Here is a 21,156-nt window from a genome sequence, read left to right as displayed (position 1 = left end):
GATAAAATCCAAATATTTTTTTAATAATATGAATATAATATAAAAAAAAAAGATGTGGTATAATTGTCAATGAGACAACTATCCACAAAAGACCAAAATGACTCAAACATTAACAACTATAGGTCACCGTACGGCCTTCAATAATGAGAAAAGCCCATACCACATAGTCAGCTATAAAAGGCCCCGATAAGACAATGTAAAACAATTCAAACATGAAAACTTACGACCTTATTTATGTAAAAAAAAATGAACGAAAAAAAACAAATATGTAACACATAAACAAAAGACAATAAGGTGATAAAGAGGAAGAAATCAAACCACAATGAACAAAAAATGATCAACCATCATCTAATTATCAAGTATGTTGAGAAAAAAAACACCAAAAGAATTATAGGCATTTTTTTTTTTTTTTGGTTTTCCAGGTATTTTAGCAATTGGTGTTAAAGAATCGTCTACATTCAACAACATATTTACTGGAGTCAATTTATTAGTTGTTATCTATGTCATTGTTTGTGGAGCATTTAAGGCTGATACACATAACTGGAGTCTTACCAGAAATGAGGTATGTTCTTATGTTAAGGCGAAGTGTACGTAATTGCACGCCCCTAGCGGAATACGGGATTAATCACGTTCGACGTTAGTTACGCAAGTTATCTCCCTTACTCCAAGAAAGGACACACGAAAGATAAAATACTTCGTGCGGTCTATCATAAATCCAACAAGCACGCCCGTGCTGTCTTAAAAAACCTAATCATGAGAAATTATCTGAATTACTCCATTTAGAAATCAAAGCATTCTATTGTTTCGTGCAGCCTGACTTTAATACTAGTTGATTTTTTTTTTGTTTCAGACGCATGGGACATGAAAGGCATTTCGTGTAAAAACTTATGATATCAACAGATTGTAAAAAGGCCTCACAACAGAATTATGAATAAATAAACATGTGACCATTCTACTTCTATTATTAATTATTTAATTATTAAAATCAAACCTGAATTAACCCAACAATATCGTTTTAAAAGCCGTAGTTTTGAACAAAAACACACAGTACTCAACATAAAGTTTTAGGTTACCGAACAATTAATGAATGACATGTGAAATTAATTATTAGATTAAAAAAACGTTGACATGTTCGTATTTTGTGCTAAAGAAAATTTTAGGACACTTTTATATTAATTTAGAAAATAGGACGATACCAAGAGAATATAATTTGACGACTAGTCTAGGGCAACACTGTTACAAGTCGGAAGAACAAAGACGAAAGTTAAAAAATTAGACCCCAAAAATATACTCAAAGTAAACTAAAAAGTGATCACTCTAAACATTTATCTTAGAATAAATAAAACTATGTCATTCAACTTCCAGTTTTCAACTTTTTATACATGTGCAGAAAATAAACAGGTGTCTTCTATTCCGTCCGAAATTTATTGGAAAACTGAATCTAAATATAGAACCAAATTGAAATTGAAAGTACAAATACACATGATTCATGTATGATAAAAATATAACACGTCATTTCTTCTTTTTCAAATTCCAATTTCGAAGAGATAGCAAAATTTGTTTTCTTTTATTGTGCCTGTGTGCATCATTTCAAATTAAAGAAAAAAATGTAATTTTGACTGAGTAACGTGTTATTCCTAATAGGTCTCAATTCAAGGTTATGAATGAGTAGAAAATATCATTACGGTTAAAGAAAAGAGGCCAGGAAAGTTTTGTGGCACTTGTAACTGTAATTTGATGTTTAGTGGAATGAGAGGTGAAATAAGTTCAGACTTTTTATACATTTCGATAGCATTTTAAAGATTTTTTTTTAATTCAACGGAAGTCTACTGCAAGGAATGCATATAAACGACCTCAATGATTATCCAGGAAGATCTCGCACTCAGTCAGCTCTATGCTTTCACTAAGTTCATGATAATAGATCATAATACAAGAATTGAGAAGCCCGTGGTGTACTAGCAGGGGCGGATCCAGCCATTCAAAAAGAGGGGTTCCAACTATATGTCCCCATTCAAATGCATTGGTCGGCCCAAAAAGGGGGGTCCAACTCCCGTAGGGATCTGCCAATTACTTGTCCAATAATGTAAGAATTTGGAGTTTCATATCATTTACATTCAACATTTTTTTGTATAGGATATTACTTTTCTTATTATCAACATTGACCCCCCCCCCCCCCAAAAAAAAAAATGTATCCGATAAAAATCGTTGAATATAAATCATTTCAAACTCCAAAGATTTGTATTATTGGACTAATAGTTTACTGGTTGTTATTCACTTTGGTTTAAGTCTTTTACTTCACAACATGGTATTTGTTTTTCGTAACTATTTTTTTCATGAATAAGGCTGTTGATTTTCTCGTTGGATTTTTTTTGCATTTTTCATATCGGGGTTTTTGTGGCCTACACATTATGTTTTTGTCCCTTTAATTGTTGAAAAGAGTTTGGTTGTTAATAGTTATTGCTTACATCGACTTCATTTAACCAGTGGCGGGTAGTTGACTCATTGTATGTCATACCACATCTCCTTATTGTTTTATATGAAATAAATAGGAAAGCCGTGCATTTGCATTATGCAGAGGCTATATTCGTACGGCACTTTGCTAGGTAAACCCGTGTAGCAATACAGTATGAATAATCTCCGTGCATTACACTGAGTACATTCTTGTAACATTTTATTAGGTAAATTTTTAAAGCATCGAACATGATAATTTTCATAAGGTCGCATTCTTATATAATTAATTTTACACCAGTTAATTTAAAGCGTTACTCTATATTCATCGCTATTTAAAGCATTCCCCTACACAAATTGTATTTCATAACACTGCATGGGTATGTTACGGTCGTTATTGCACTGACTAAGTACGTCCATCTCAAAAGAATCACATAAGGTGTAAGGTTTTCATTTTGAATATACATGTATGAAATATCTGCGACTGGTAGTTATTCCAAATACTCTGATCTTTTCTATTTTTTTTAAAATGTATATATAAGCGAGTCCTTCTTTTTAACCTCATTGCGGTCTAAAAAAATCTGAAGATAAAATGAAATGAAGCGCTTTTCTGGATTAACCTAGATAAGGGACACTACAGGCAGAACATTTTAAAGCCACGGATGTATAAGAACTAAAATAGTTGAAGAACCATAGTATGCATTATGCTTATTGTTTAAATCCGTGTTACCCCAAGGGTGACTGCATGGGAAAACGAAATATGGTCGCTTGGTCTTCTCCCGACCGGCAGTAAAACATTTGCCGAAGAGGAGCGTCCGTTTGGCTGTGCAGGATTTATTAAGCTCGAAGTCACGTCCGCGGTCAGAATGGGAACGCTAAATCTGCTGCCTTGTGTAAAGAGAGTGACACACTCTATGCCTGTTAAAAACCATTGCAACAACTATAATTTAAGGGTTGAATATGTGGACTGTTGCACGCGGCAAAATTTCTGTCCCTATCCTATATACATGTACTCTCATTTTCTATTGGCACTCCAAATTTCCCAGACCATCATCCCGGATGGCCTCTGTTATGAACAAAACTTCTTATTGTATTTATTATTAACTTGTTCTCGTCCTGAACATGCATGACATATTTGCCACTGGACGTTAAGCAACCAACAATCAATCAATCAATTTAAATCCTTAAATGTGGATTTTTAACAAATAATGCATGGAACAAACAAATATTTTCTTATGTTACTGAAACTTCATTCAGCAAACACTACATCATTCTTTGTCATTTAGTTAAAGAAAAGGGAAAGTGATCGAGATTGGAAATTTTGTAAAATAATATATGTTTTGGCAGAGATGCGTCTTTAGCATGTGTGTAAACATGACTAATGAAATAGGTTTATGATGTAGACTATATTGTGTGCAAATCCTCAGATTAACAACATGCAGAAATGACGAACATGAAAATATGCAGAAAATAGGTCTACTTTTTTAAATACAAACATACAGAAGTAAGATTGAAAACGAGGTGTATACCCGATCTTAGTATTATAAAGCCGATCAATTCATTCTGACAACACTGTGTTAACCGGGAAAAATTCAAACTCGATATTTGATTCATAAAAGAATTAAACAATCCATGCCAGCATTGAAAAAGGTTCGGAAATCACTCTAATATAGAAAAGATGAAATTAGAGTCTACGGCAAATTTCTTTCATTTGCGGTAAATTAATTTACAAACTTGCAATTTCTTTTGCGACAGAAATATTCTTTTAAAATTAGTTAGTTTATTTCCTTATCAAATTATAGCGTAAGTTATTTGTAATACATAGGAAGATGGGTAATACACACGAACGCCATTGCTACGGCATTGTAAGGTATAATAGAGTTTCGATGTAGAAGCTGGGCAACGTTACTGCAGACAATGACGTCGCCAGATAATTTCAATGTTCCGGCCAAAAACTAAACTTCAACAGAGAGTAGCGTAAAAACTAATACGGTTGCTAAGGACTTTCTTTGCACCGATGGATTCGTCTTTCATTTTAAAATCGTATATCAATTTTAGAAAAAAATCCATTGTCCAACAAAAATGAAAATCTTGATAGTGTAAAAATATCTGCTAATTTTGATGATTTCCCCTATATATCCTTTGTAATTTTGGTGTATCGTGTAGTTAATTTCAACGGCTCGTATCTCAAAAACGAAAACGGTTACCCCCTTTTTTTATTTCATTTTCTGGTGTAATTTTACAAGCAGAATTTGTATGTGAAATTTAAAAAAAATCCATTGTGAAGTTTAATCACGTACACTTCGCCTTAAATGATTTTAATGTGGATTTTAATATCAGGGCTTTCCATAATTAATTGTAAAGGGGTGGAGGAGGTGTCCAAAGGCACTTTTATTAAAATTTGGTGGGTTAATTTGTGGTTATCTTGATTGAATATTCAAAGGAAATGTCTAATGTAAATGATATATGCATGGTTGGGTCATATAAAAATTGCCCCCCAATATTTTGTTTGGGAACAGCCCTTACTAAATAGGGCACCAATTTTCATGGATTTGTAGGGTACAAGCTGACACTGGTAAACCATTATTTAAATTTTCAATGAGGAACTGTTTATTGCTTGGTTTTACAAAATCCTGCAGTTACAAAAAAAAATTGTTCGGAACATTTTTTTGTTTGTTACTGCAGGATTTTGTAAAACCAAGCAATAAAATAAACATGAATATACAATTAAAGTTATTAGCCAAAAAAAATCACCATTATTTGTCATAAAGGTACCCTCTATTATAATTCCCAAAACAAAAATTTATCAAATCTTATACTACTAGATTTTTTAAAATTATCTAATTGACTATACCTATGAGGATCTCACACTGTCAGTAACAGAATTACTATAGACACTAATATAATAATACTGACCAATTAATAAACCTCCTATATGTACAGACTTTCATATTCATTCATCAGGATCTTTTATTAAAATAATTTGCAAAATGAGTTATCTTCCCTGAATTTGTGGATTTTTATAATTTATATATGAATGCAATTGTATATTTTTATAAATGAAAGGTGTATTTGATAGAATTAAAAAAACATATTTTAACAGCTATTTTGGACAGTTTGATATGTTCCAGAAAATGATTACACTGCTTTTGTAAATAGCTTTATAAAATTTAACCAGCCTGTGAGTTTGTGTAGCAATAGTTCTTAAATTTTCAAAATAGGCTTGTTGGTTACAATAAGCAGGCTAGTTAGCCATTTGGCTTTTCTAGCAAAATATTTGGCCTGTCTGTATAGACAGTATATATGAAAATGAGTTATAGGTATGATTAGTGGATTAAATGACCAATGATAAAGTGCTAATTAACCAATGTCTAGTATTGGATGAGATGACCAATGACAATGATAAATTGCTAATTTACCAATGACAAAGGACGCAATCAATTTCATTAGCAACGCTTGGTCTTAGTTTCTAGCTATAATTTTCCATCTCAAGCGAGTAGCTTGATATGAAAAAAATATCACAAAAATGTAGGGAGAATTCCCGCACCCGTAGGTGTCCTTCAGCTGGCCCCTAAAAATATGTATACTAGTACAGTGATAATGGACGTCATAGGAAACTCCGAGTTATACACAAGAAACTAAAATTAAAAGTCATACAAGACTAACAAAGGTCAGAGGCTCCTGACTTGGGACAGGTGCAAAATTGCGGCGGGGTTAAACATGTTTATCCGATCTCAACCCTCCCCAATACCTCTAGCCAGTGAATGCACAAAATAGCGATAATAAATATTACATAGGTCATGTGATGGACATAGATATTGATTAAGGTCTGTAAACACTTCAAAACTCACCATTTTATCATCAATTTCAGAAAAATAACATATCAATGGATTGAAATAGTGACCACTGGAATTTCTTTTGTGATTTGCAAATACATGTTCAAAATTTCACATCTAATTCTCCTTAATCTATATTCAAGAAGATTTTATTTCATAAAAACATCTTTTTAGTTTATTCTTGTCAAACTAATCAAGTCTTGTCTCACAGCTTGTTGAGAAACAACATCCATGATTTAGCTTGCCATTAAAAGTTTTTAAGAATGCCTGATTATTTAAATCATGCCGAATGTCACACAGCAGTAAATGTATTATAACATGTATAATGAGGAGCTGAACAGACAAAAAGTTATAAAGAATTTCCTAATGCATTTTTATGCCCCACCTACGTTAGTAGAGGGTCATTATGTTTTCTGGTCAGTCGGTTGTTCGTTCACTCGTTTGTTTGTCTCGCTTCAGGATAAAGTTTTTGGTCAAGGAAGTTTCTGATGAAGCTGAAGTTCAATCAATTTTGAAACTTAGTACACATGTTCTTTGTGATATGATCTTTCTAATTTTAACGCCAAATTAGACTTTTGACCCAACTTTTACAGTCCACTGAACATGGAGAATGAAAAAGTGAGTTTCAGATTAAAGTTTTTGGTCAATGTAGGTTTTGATGAAGTTGAAGTTCAATCAACTTGAAACTTAGAACACATGTTCCCTATGATATGATCTTTCTAATTATATATGGTAAGTTGTCGTCGTCTGAGTCGTCCTCGTCCAAAGACACATTTTTTTTCCGGATAATGTGTTTAGTTTAAGCGAAAAGATCTTCATGAAATTTTTTCACAAGGTTCAATACCACAAAAGGAATGTAAATGGGATTGATTTTGGGGATGATGGTCCCAACCAATTAGGAATTAGGGGCCCAAAAGAAGCATTTTTCTAGTTACAGGATAATGACTTGGTAGAAGTATTTCAATTGCTCTGAAATCATACCGCAATGTTTAAAACCACAAGTAGAAGGTTTGGATTCATTTTAGGGGTTATGGGGCCAAAGTTTAGGAATGAATGGCCAAAAAAGGGTCAAAACAAGCATTTTTCTAGTTTCAAGGCAATAACTTTATATGTTTAATTGTATTGTTCTCTCTGAAATTGTACCACAATGTACCAAATAACAAAGGGGAGGCTGGGATTAAATTTTGGGTTAATTGCCGAAAATATGAAGGAATTAGGGGCCAAAAAGGGCCTAAAAGAAGCATGTTTCTAGTTTGCAAACAATCATGACAAAAACTGGTGTTTAAATAATGGATCTCTCTGAAATTGTACTTCAATGTTCAATACTGCAATGAAAAGCATGAGATTTAGTTTAAGGGTTATTGCTCCAAGAGGGTTTCAAAAAGTTGGGGGCAGGGGGGAAGTATTTTTTGTTCACCATTTTTTGAAGGGCTTCTTTTTTACAAAATTTTTCAAATTTCGAATTTTGAAAAGTTTCAAAAAGAAATCTTCAATTGCACAGTATTGTGTAATAGATTTGTTAGATCTTTGACCACATTAATTTTGTGACAAAAACCTATATTATGTCAAAAATTTGATCACAATCCAAATTCAGACAGAATCAAGCTTGAATATTGTGACCAAATTTTCCCCAACTGTTCAGGGTTTAACCACTTGGGTCGTATAGAGCTGCATCCTGCAGAGCACCTGGTTTTTAAAAAATTAAAAGAAATTAGGGTATATTTATCGTCATGCACCAAAATTTTTTTAATTTATTTGGCAAGAATATTCACCCTTATTTATGTGACAAGAATATTCACCATTATTCGTCATAAAGTTACCCTCTTTTATAATTCCCAAAACAAAAATTTATCAAATCTTATACTACTAGATTTTTTTGAATTATCTAATTGACTATACCTATGAGGATCTCACACAGTCAGTAACAGGATTACTATAGACACTTATATTATAATATTGACCAATCAATAAACCTCCTTTATGTACAGACTTTCATATTCATTCATCAGGATCTTTTATTGAAATAATTTGCAAAATGAGTTATCTTCCCTGAATTTGTGTATATTTATAATTTATAAATGAATGCAATTGTATATTTTTATAAATGAAAGGTGTATGTTATAGAATTAAAAAACATATTTTAACAGCTATTTTGGACAATTTGATATGTTCCAGAAAATGATTACACTGCTTTTGTAAATAGCTTTATAAAATTTAACCAGCCTGTGAGTTTGTGTACCAATAGATTTTAAATTCTCAAAATAAGCAACCCATTTACAATAAGCGGGCTCGAATAGCCCTTTGGTTTTTCTAAAAAATATTTGGCCTGTCTCTAAAAGACAGTTTTTATCAAACATAATGAGGAACTGATTAGAGGTGTGGATAATCTTAATGAGATACATTTTCATGGTGGGGATGGCGAAAGCAGAAAAGCAATTGAGTTAAGATGACCAATAATAATTTGTCTATTGCTATATATATTACCTATGATGATGTTGTCAATTTCATTAGCAATACCACATGACTTCTTAGTTTCTAGTGATAATTTTCAATATCTATTAAGCATGATATGAAAAATTATCACAAAAAAAGATTAAAGGAAAAATGCACAAATTAACGTTTATAAATATTACTAGGTGAGGGACATAGATATTGTTTAAGGATGTTCGCTGCTCAGTTTCAAAATAAATAACTTTTCATTAAACTGGTATGTATTGATAGGGAATACATTGAGGAACCAAAAAAGCAAAAAAAATATAGGGGTCAATGTGCTTGTTTTTGAGATATCAGCCATTAGAATTTTGGCGGGAAAATTTTCTCTCTTGATTTTTCATAGCTTTATCATTGATCAGTTAAAGTCATAAGAAACCTTAAATCAAAAAAAATAATGCATATGTTTTTTATAACCCAATGGATAGTTTTCATTATAAAACTTATGTACATATACTTTTTTCTGAAGAAAATTCTTTAATTTATTCATATTAAGAAGAAGTTTACTTTATTTTAATTGCTTGCTTCCAGCAACCAATTCCCCGACATATTTTCCGTATGCAAAGTGACCTCAGTGTAACCCATCTCGTAAAACTCCGGTGATCACAATACGCATGGATGTCCTTAAAATAAACTATTATCTGAATACACATGTTAAACACGTGCTCTCTTTCCATGCTTTTTTGTTTATTTTTTGTCGATTGTTGACAAACAGGTGACCATCGTTAAACTTCGGCTTCAAAACACGAACTTTAATTACCTGCCATATTTTCACAACAACACTGACCAATTGAAAAAAAATTGACGATTATACGAAATTTACACGAAAAAAATGATAAATTCGTGCACAGAAGACTAATTTTATGATGTGTGTATGCATTGGTTCAAGAATTGGAAGAACATAATTTTTCACCGGTCACTCGTTTCTTATGACTTTAAACTTATCTAATACTATTGAAAAATAAATAAAATTTTATAAGACTTTTACAAATGACTTATAATCATACAAGTAAAAGATTTATAAAAAGAAAAATGGGGGTTCATGAGGATTTTTTTTAAGGCATTCAAATGGATAAAACCAGAGGATTCCGAAAATCTGACAAATATTCCAAAACATGACAAGCAGACATCCTTAAGGTCAGGCGCAAAATTGCGGCGGGGTTAAACATGTTTATCCGATCTCAACCCTCCCCAATACCTCAAGCCAGTGAATGCACAAAATAAAAAGGTCTGTAAACACTTCAATACTCACCATTTTATCATAAATTTCAGAAAAATAAACAAATTAATGGATTGAAATAGTGACCACATTGGAATTCTGTTGTGATTTGCACATACATGTTCAAAATTTCACATCTAATTCTCCTTAATCTATATTCATGAAGATTTTATTTCATAAAAATATCATTGTAGTTTATTCTTGTCAAACTAATCAAGTTTTGTCTTACAGTTTGTTGAGAAACAACATCCATGATTTAGCTGCCCATTCAAAGTTTTTAAGAATGCCAGTTTATTTAAATCATCCTGAATGTCACACAGCAGTAAATGCATTACAATGAGGAGCTGAACAGACAAAAACTTATAAGGGAATTTACCTAATGCATTTTTCTGTCCTGATTTCATAGAAAAAAATAGTGACCCAAAATTGAATCAACCAAAGATCAGAATAAAAATCAAAATTTTTAATTACTGACTGATAATTTCCTTTCTCAGCACAATAGATCAAGAGATATGAAAAATTATCGCTAGAATCTAAGGGGGCACATGCCATTGTCAATGAAAAAGCGGTAACACAAAGGTTAATCCAGGAAATGATAATACCAGATTTTCAAAACTTTTTGTGAAATAAAATTATTGATCAATACAAATAATTTAGAAATAATTTAATTTTGGATGTAACATGTCTTTTGATTGGCTGACGTCATTTGTTTATCATATAATAGACACAATTTTGTCATGTGTCCATGACGTCAAAACTTTTATTCAGGATTTACACCAGTTTAAAATGGAATTTAGAATTAAATTATAAGAAATAACATGCACAGGCACTTGTCTCAGATTTCCCCCCCCCCCCCCCCCCCCCCCCCCCCTATATACCTTTATATAAAGGAATAAATGAATTTTTTTTTTTAGACGAGTGCCTCTGGAAATAACTAATATTTTTTCAGTCTATTTTCAAAATTACATAAAAAATGTGGTGCACACGTTATTCTGTGTGCCCCACATTTTTAGCTCACCTGGCATAGCCATGTGAGCTTATGCCATCACTTGGCGTCCGGCGTCGTCCGTCGTCCGTCGTCGTCGTAAACTATTTCAAGAATCTTCTCCTCTGAAACTACTAGGCCAAATATTTCCAAACTTAAACACAATGTTCCTTAGTGTATCTAGTTTATAAATTGTATCCAAAGTTTTGATCTATCAACAAACATGGTCGCCATTGCTAAAAATAGAACATAGGGGTCTATTAGCCCTGAAATTTTCAGATGAATCAAACAACCCATTGTTGGATTGCTGCCACTTAATTGGTAATTTTAAGGATATTTTGCAGTTTTTGGTCATTATCTTGAATATTATTATAGATAAAGATAAACTGTAAACAGAAAAAATGATCAGCAAAGTAAGATCTACAAATAAGTTAATATGACCAAAATTGTCAATTGACCCCTTAAGGGGTTATTGTCCTTTAATGACAATTTTTCACAATTTGTTCATCATATTTGCTAACTTTAAAAAATCTTCTCCTCTAAAACTACTCAACCAAATTCAACCAAACTTCAACTGAATGGTCAGTAGGGTGTATAACATAAAGTTTGTGTTTTATTTTCTATTTCGTCAAAAAACATGGCCGTCATGGCTAAAAATAGAACACAAGTTAAAATGCAGTTTTTGGCTTATATCTCAAAAACTCAAGCATTTAGAGCAAATAAGACAAGAAGTTAAAGTATTTATTAGGTCAAGGTCTACCTGTCCTGAAATTTTCAGCTGAATCGGGTAACTGGTTTTGCAGGTATAATGCCCCTGAATTGATGATTTAAAAGAAATTTTGCAGTTTTTGGTTATTATCTTGAATATTATTATAGATACAGATAAACTATTAATAGCAAAAATGTTAAGCAAAGTAAGATCTACAAATAAGTTAATATGACCAAAATTTTCAATTGACCCCTTAAGGAGTTATTGCCCTTTAAAGAATTTTTTCACATTTTGTTCATCATGTTGACTTACTTTAAAAAATCTTCTCCTTTGAAACAGCTGTATCAATTTCAGCCAAACTTAGGCTAAATGAGTTTCAGAGTATCTAGTATAAATTTTATATTTTATTTCCTTGTATGTCAAGAAACATAGAGCTCCTATGGCTAAAATAGAACATAGGAGAAAATGATTTTTTTTTTGCTTTGAAGAAAATAGGACAATTCAAAGAACATTTAAATAAATTGAAAAGCCAAAATAATCATTGATGAGAGATTTAACCAAAAAAATTCAGGTCTTGAGAGCCTCTTGTTTATTTTATTAATCTTCATAGACAGAAAAAATATTACAGTCATTCCTTAATTGAATATTATTTTTTTATGAAAATATATCCTTAAGTGATTCAGTTTGATAACTTTTAAAATTAAACATATTTGATTTTGACATACATTCACAATATAGAATCAAAATATGTATAAAAAGAACTTAAGAATTTTTAATTTTTGCTCTTTTTTTTTCTTTTTTTTTTTTTTTTTTTTAAAGTTATCTGATTTTGCATGCACGTACAGTGCAGCTTATCTAGTTTCCAAAAGACCACTTTCCAGTTTGTCCTTAACTGGAAAAATCTCGTCAATTATGCATGCCTTTTCCTGATAAAGGGGATAGCCTGTTCCCTTGCTCTATTAATGTTCATTAAGCGTCTTAGTGATTGTCATTGTGCAAGATCAACTAGATTAATGGTTGTTCTGTAGGTACTTTTATAATCACAATTTACTAAAGACAGCAGTGCTGGATGTCAATTTTGATAATTCATTTGCCTAATAAGACCTGCATTATAGCATTATAGTTTTCCATAGTTTTCCTACCACTTAATCAACATTTGAATGGAAGTGACGATGCCCCCAATCGACAAATGACACTTTTACTAAAACCTAAAACAAAAACCAAAGTTTTAGAAAATAAAATGCATCAGGTCCATTGGTTGTCTATTACTTATATTTACTTTACATGTGCTGTCTTATATTGACAGGTCAAAAATGTTTCTATTTGGAAAATATCCGCGCGATTTTTGGTCAATCTAAAAAAATTTGGATGTTCAATGTATCCTTTTAAAACCTTGTGTATAATACAACCTGGTTTAATTATATAAAATCCTTTACAAAAGCAGTATATTCTATTATTAAGATATATATCAAACTGTCAACATAGATTTAAAAACATGTTTTCTTTCTCTTTAAAATATTTTTTTTATCAATAAATACAGCATTGCTTCTTTAAAAAAAAAATACAATCTGACTCAAATTCAGGGGAGATAATTCATTATATTTGAAATTGTACTGCAATTATCATCAATAAAGCTGCATTAGGGCTTAAACCTCTTACATTAATTTAACTTATTTGTTTAAAATACAGTAAAAACTTAACTTTTGAGTGAATATTTATTCCAAGATTAAAACAACCTATCAGATAGGTCTATCATAAAATTTTACGGTCAACTCGACTTTTAGAAATAGATGAGCCATGTCGTTTAAATTCTTGTTGATTTCATATCTTCATATTAATATTGTTTATGATGTTTAAATGATTATTATGTATTTCATTTTTGTTCGGTTATTTATTATTTGTATGTAAAGGAGAAGACATTCTAAGTTGCAAATCTTGTGTCTATAATCCTATTGTCAATGTTTTTGGACAATAAAATATGTTTAAACTAATACATTCTAATGATTGCTTTTACATATTACCAAGAACTTATATATGTTAGTCTGTTTGTCTTCTCATTTTTAGCCATGGCATTGTCAGTTTATTTTCTATGAGTTTGTCCTCTCCCTCAGGTATCTTTCGTCCCCCTTTAAGTGATACCTACTAGATATTACTAAACATTTTAAAGTCATAACTCTTAGTCCAATGATTTCAAAACTACAAAAAAGAGTAAAAACAACTAAATAAACAACAACAAATGTATGCTGCTATAAATGTAGGTATACTGGATGTATAAGTTTAAATAAATGTTTCATTTACTGTTCATCAAAAGTAACTGAAAAATATAGACATATTTATACCACAAAAGTTACTCTTACTACATACAAACCAATGCATTATGGAAAGTTTTAAGGACTCAGCCCAGCCTGTCTGGACAATGAGTTGTATAAAATTAAGTTATTATAATATATGCACTAGTTTAATTATGTTCCAGAATATGAAAAAAAAATGCCTAGATTTTGATTTGCTGTATTAAATACAACTGTATATGCTAAGGACCTTAATCAGTGTATTGAAAGTTTAAAAGAAAAATGTTTACTTCATAAAGTAGAAAGTATATCAAAATTTAGGGGGGGAGGGATAATTTATTAATTTAGAATAAAGGATTTGTTAGGGAGAAATAAGGTTTATTCATTTTGTACTTAGCCCTTAATTTTATAACAATAGGTTTTTGGTGGGGTTCATGTTGCTGAACTTTAAGTTTAAACAGGGACTTTCTATACTATACTATGCTACCTGATATTAATTTGCAGATTTGGAGCTTAACAGTTTAAGGGAAATGAGAATTTAAGCTTTATTGATTCTCTAAATTTAATAATACTTTTAGATATTTGGATGATATTTTGGCTCTCAATAATGACAACTTCAGTATGTATACTAAAGAAATTTATCCTGTTGAACTTACCTTAAATAAAGCTTAAACTAACAATGACCACTGCCCTTTCCTCGATCTTGATATCTGTATCATTAACGGAAAGCTTAATACTAAAATTTATGATAAAAGATATGATTTCTCATTTCCTATTGTTAATTATCCATTTTTCCCCTTGTCACCATCTTACGGTATTTACATATCTCAACTTGTATGATTTGCTTGTGTATGTAACAATGTTTTAGATTTTAACGAGAGAAATTTATGTATTACGGAAAAATTATTACAGCAGGTTTTTCGATATCACAACTAGCTATAGTCAAAACATTTACTAAATTTTATCATTGGTATAAGGACGTCATTCTTAGATATAGCACAACATGCAGACTTCTTATACGTTCAGGTATTTCACATCCAATATTTTATGGAAATATTCTTTATAAAGCACAAAGTTGTCAGTATTCACCTCAGAAGCTAACAAAACCTTAAAATAGACTTATTAAGAAGGGATATAGTTGCGATACTGTTGTCAGGTCAATAAAGATTGCATATTTTGGTGTTAATATTGATTCACTTATAGGGTCTTTGCATCGGAACTAACAACATTTATTTAAAAACCAGTTGTTGGCATGACAAGGGTTATGTTCTTCTCATATATGTTATGATGGTATAATACTAAACCCCTCACAGGGAGGATTGTGCCTGATGTTCATATAATGAAGACATAATTTTTCAATCAGTTCAATTGAAGTATGGAGCTGGCATGTCAGTTAACTACTAGTAGTTTAATGTTATTTATGTATTATTGTCATTTTGTTTATTTTCTTTGGTTACATCTTCTGACGTCAGACTCAGACTTTTTTTGAACTGTATTTTGATGTGTGTATTGCTATGCGTTTACTTTTCTACATTGGCTAGAGGTATAGGGGGAGGGTTGAGATCTCACAAACATGTTTAACCACGCCTCAAGGTGCAGGAATTTTTCGCTGCATTGAAGACCTGTTGGTGACCTTCTGCTGTTGTCTGCTCTATGGTTGGGTTGTTGTCTCTTTGACGCATTCCCCATTTACATTCTCAATTTTATCTTGAATGGCTTTAATTTTTAAGACAACTTTTAATTATATTATATCCCTGTTTTGCCCTACCTTTGCAGATTGGTAACTCAACAGTTTATGGGAAAGGGTAATGTTTAAAGCTTTTTTGATTCTCTATTAGATATTTCTTGCTATTGCACAATACTGTGCAATTGAAAATACTTGCTATTGCACAATACTGTGCAATTGAAGATTTCTTGCTATTGTGCAATACTGTGCAATTGAAAATTTTGTACTATTGCATTATATTATTAAATATATCCTTGTTTTTGCTCTATCTTTGTAGATTGGTAACACTACAGTTTATGGGAAAGGAGGATTTATGCCTTATGGGTTCTCTGGTATGATGGCAGGGGCGGCTACCTGTTTTTATGCCTTTGTAGGGTTTGATTGTATAGCAACAACAGGTTAGTTTAAAAGGAGGAATTTTCAATTTGACATCGACACACAAGACATTTGAAATCTCAATGTTAAGTATAGACTGTTCCCAATGAATTTGGTTGAATAAGTTATACTTTTGAATGACTGATATATTGTGTTTGCACTATGTTTTACTGTTCATTTAAACGCAAAGATTGATTGCCACTTAAAAAGCATGATCTGCTTTTCCCCACTTCATGAATTTAGAATAATAATAAAAAACTTATATTGAATAAATCAGAAGTCAAGGTAAAACAATGCCATAAGTTTTTGCCAAAAAGAATAAAATTACAGCCTTCAATAAGACAAACACAAATAAAATTGAGAATGGAAATGGGAAATGTGTCAAAGAGACAACAACCCAACCATAGAGCAGAAAACATGTCTACAAAACTAAAAACTAAGAACCCCAGGGATATTTTTAGGTGTTCTGGAAGGTAAAACAGATTATGCTTTTCTAGGGGCATCGCAATCAACAATAAAGCCAATGTAACAATTTAATAATACCACATCTTCTTATTTTATATTGAGAGTAATTTTTAATTTACAGGAGAGGAAGCCAAGAATCCACAGAAAGCTATACCAATCAGTATTGTTGTGTCTTTATTTACTATATTCCTGGCATATACTGGAATGTCTATAATATTGACCTTGATGTGGCCCTATTATGACCTTGACAGTGATGCACCATTACCGGAGGTGTTCCATAATGTAGGATGGGATGTGGCTAAATATGTCATTGCTGTTGGTGCTGTCTGTGGACTTTCTACAAGGTTAGTGTGAAGATATTAGATGTGTTATGTTTATCTTTTTAATACTGGTTAATGAAATCATCACAGTGTGTACTGTCTGGTCATTATCGCGTATGATACGATTTTGACACGCCTACATTAAGCTAATGAATATGCATGAATATAGATAAGAACAGCACGTGTAGCCATAAACTAGGAGAACTTTGTAGATTTGTAGCATAACTGTACATATGTAGTTTTAAAGAATATAGAATAGATACATTTGTTTAGGGGCCAGCTGTAGTACGCCTCCAGCTGTGGGAATTTCTCGCTACATTGAAGACCTGTTGGTGACCTTCTGCTGTTGTTTTTTTATTTGGTCGGGTTTTGTCTCTTTGACACATTCCCCATTTCCATTCTCAATTTTAAAAATATGTGTTTTTAATATTAGTATCTGAGCAAGTAAAACACGGATCTATCAAATCACAATAGGTAAATAAGAAGATGTGGTATGATTACCAGTAACTTTCCATCAGAGACCAAATATGATTTACAGGCTGAGGACCAACTCTGGGTGCAGTATTTTCTCACTGTGTTGAAGACACGTTGATGGCCTCTGGCTGTTTTTTGCTCAGGTTGTTGTCTCTCTGACATATTCCTCATTTCTATTCTCAATTTCAACTATAGGTAAACATTTCCTTCAACAATGAGCAAAACCCATACTGCATAGAAAGCTATAAAAAAAACATATGACAAATGTCAAACAATTCAAACAAGAAAAGTACCTGTCTGATTTATGTACGAAACAATATTGAATAATGAAAAAAATATTTATAAATGACGACCACTGAATTACAGGCTTCTGACTTGGGACAGGTACATACAGAATGTGATGGGGTTACTGCAATTGGCCTATTTACAGTGAAATCTAACCATTTTATATCATGTCACATATTACCAAATAATACTGTAAATTCAGATATTATTGCATTCATTTTATTATTGCAATAATTTGTCATTTTACTTTTTAGACTAAAATGCAGTTTAAAAATTGCAATGTTAAGAAAAATCCTGTTGAATTCATATACTTTTTTTTTAAATGAGAGTTAAAATTATTCCAATTTTAACCCTGTTGCATTTTTCGCAATAATAAAAAAATTGCAATTATTTCTGAATTTACAATACACATTTCCAATTGAACAAAATTTGATACGCTACATCAATCTATTTTGTAGTTTACTTGGAGCCATGTTTCCGTTGCCGAGAGTTATATATGCCATGGCATCAGATGGATTAGTATTTAGATTTTTATCTAATGTCAACAAGAGATTTCAGACGCCATTAATAGCAACGTTCATCTCAGGATTACTGGCAGGTACGATGTAATATAAAAGGAAGAAATGGTATGATAGGCAAAGAGACAACTCTCAACAATAGACCAAATGACACAGAAATTTGGTTACTGTACGGCCTTCAACAATGAGCAACTGTACAGCTTCCAACAATGAACATAGCCCATACCGCATAGCCAGCTATAAAAATCCTGAAATGTTGGATGTAAAACAATTCAAACTAGAAAACTTATGGCCTAATTTATTTACAAAATAATGAATGAAAACCAAATATGTAACACAGCAACAAAGGACAACCTCTGAATTACAGGTTCTTGACTTAGGACAGGCACATACATAATGTGGTCGGGTTAATTCTGTTTGATATTATATGACATTATAAATTCCATCTTAGTGTTCTCATCGAAAGGTGATTAAATGAATAAATATTTATGCAAGTTATGCATTCAAACCCAGACGGGGTCAAACCTAAAACTTTAAAATTGGTATTTATGCTTCCCTGCCTGAGTAGAGTGATTATAATGTCTTCCTATGAACGGTCAGGAAATAGCATGTTATAAATCAAACTCAGTATTTTGGTCTAGTGCAAAACAGGGTTCCTATTTCTGTCGTACTTATATGGTCTAGGCCTGAAAATTCATTCAATAAAATGCTACATGTACAAAAATGTTCATAGCCATCAACCCTCATTAAAGTTTTCATTAGTGGCTTTTGACTGTTTAATGCTCTTTGTTAGCTAGGGTTTTTGTTTCTTTGACACATTCCCTGTTTCCACTTTAATTTCATTGTTATGCCTGTTGATGTAAAGCTGTGTTTTAGCTTTTAGCTTGTACAATTGTGTTTATACATATAGAATCTTAATATTTTTTTGTTTTGATGCCTTTCTTTGTATTGACTAGTTTAAAAATTGTAATGTCTCATCTATTTTGCAAATTTATTTTCTTTTTCGCTGTAATCATACGAACATAAAAATTGTCTTAATTATACATAAATAAAATAAAAAGCAATTTGGGATGAGAAATTGTACTGATCAGTTTAATAGAAATAAATTGTGACAACTCTGGTCATGTTTATCGTGGTCTCTGGATCTCCGAATAATGGTAGGAAATCTACAAGTATAAAAATGTTAAATCAGAAAAAGAGATAACTGCAATTACATATCATGAATGCAAAATATACGTGTCGATCTGATCAGTAAAATCTAGAAAATCAGGCGCGAAATCTAGATATATATGTGTGAAACCGAATTACTGCGGATTTAAGCGTATGCTAATATTTATACGCCAAATTAAGAAATGAATTTATTTTCAGGTATTATGGCAATGTTATTTGACTTACAAGAGCTGGTAGATATGATGTCTATAGGAACCCTACTGGCTTATACACTAGTAGCTGTTTGTGTGCTAATTTTAAGGTATGCACTGGTCTGTTTAATGTTTTTTTATTGTTTAAGAATCAATTCACATTTTATTCAATAATGAGATTTATTGTACGTGTATATAGCAATATGATATTTCCTACAGAAAGTAACCAAAAGTTAGAGTGCAATAAATTCTTTTATTGTATAGCAATATAATATTCCCCACAGAAAGTAAACAAAAGTTAGCGTGCAATAAATTCTATTATTGCACTAGTGCAATAAATCTTCAAAATTCATGACGTCATCAACGACAAAACCTCAGTTTAAACCATGATTTACTTTCAAATATTATATTGCTATACAATAAAAGGGTTATTGCATGAATATTGGGGAATATTGTCCCTCGTAGAACATATATTGCACTCGCTAGCTCGTGCAATATAAAATTCTACTCGGGACAATATTCCCCAATATTCATGCAATAACCCTATAATATTGCACTAGTGCAATAAATCTTCAAAATTCATGACGTCATCAACAACAAAATCTTAATTTAACCAATTTTTACTTTCAAATATTATATTGCTATACAATAAAAGGGTTATTGCATGAATATGGGGAATCCCATATTGTCCTTTGTAGAATATATATTGCACTCGCAAGCTCGTGCAATATAAAATTCTACTTGGGACAATATTCCTCAACATTTATGCAATAACCCTATAATATAAAGATAATCTCTTGAATAAAATCGTTTGTTTATTTCTTATTGGTTGATTAGCTTCCCTTTATTATTACAAATAGGGCAGAATTTTAATCAAATGAAACCATTATAGAGTATGTGATACTTTAAACATGGATTGGAAACATAAAAGATTGCTTATACAATGTATCATTTAGAAATAAAACAAGCTCAGTTTAACATGTTTAACAAAATAAATTGTACTAGCTGTTAAAAAATTGTCAGTACGGGTATATGCTTTTCAACATGTTCAATATGAATATTTGAAATAAAAATTAACTTCTCAAATCTTTTATTATATGTTAATATTTAAAGTAGCCTTGTGTGAACAAGCCATACAACAAATGTTTTTTCTCCTTTCTCTACTTATTTTATTTACAAATGGTTTACTGGAAATAAATCTCTATAATAAATGCTTTTTTGAATAGGGGAGACAAATCATAATGCATCAGTAATTTGCGTGAAATTTAGAAAGAGTAAATTTATTAAAAAAAAAAACTAATTATGCAAAACTACAAGAAAAAGGTAATGCAAAAACGGGATAAGAATCTAACAGAGGCATATTCTTATATAAATTCATTTTTTTTAATAATAAAATTACAAAATTATATGTACATTCAGATAGGCAAACAAATATAAATGAATCAAAAACACAAACATGAATACAATAAACTAAAGAGACATCTTTTTTTTTAAAAATAATAATAAAAAATAAAATGATAAAAATACTGAAAAAATAATATAAAACTAATAATAAAAAACAAAGATAGACCTTTTTCGGAAAATGTAGTACAATATGTTAAAGATACATATTTTAATCATTTATGATAATCTTTATATTTATCATTTTGTTTTTTAT

General features: G+C 31.2%; 1 protein-coding gene across 1 annotated transcript in view; it reads left to right on the top strand.

Annotated features, from left to right (window-relative positions):
- LOC134693784 (cationic amino acid transporter 2-like) overlaps positions 1–21,156 on the top strand; it is a 41,578-nt gene that overhangs the window by 8,257 nt on the left and 12,165 nt on the right. Inside the window, exons 7-11 of the mRNA XM_063554692.1 lie at positions 423–562; positions 15,979–16,099; positions 16,663–16,885; positions 18,079–18,218; positions 19,507–19,609. Coding sequence (XP_063410762.1) covers positions 423–562; positions 15,979–16,099; positions 16,663–16,885; positions 18,079–18,218; positions 19,507–19,609 — 727 coding nt within the window. The remainder of the gene's footprint in view (positions 1–422; positions 563–15,978; positions 16,100–16,662; positions 16,886–18,078; positions 18,219–19,506; positions 19,610–21,156) is intronic.

The sequence above is a fragment of the Mytilus trossulus genome, chromosome 12, assembly GCF_036588685.1.
Source record: "Mytilus trossulus isolate FHL-02 chromosome 12, PNRI_Mtr1.1.1.hap1, whole genome shotgun sequence".
Taxonomy (NCBI): domain Eukaryota; kingdom Metazoa; phylum Mollusca; class Bivalvia; order Mytilida; family Mytilidae; genus Mytilus; species Mytilus trossulus.
The sequence above is the reverse complement of the archived record's forward strand: the minus strand, read 5'-3'. Positions and strand labels throughout refer to the sequence as shown.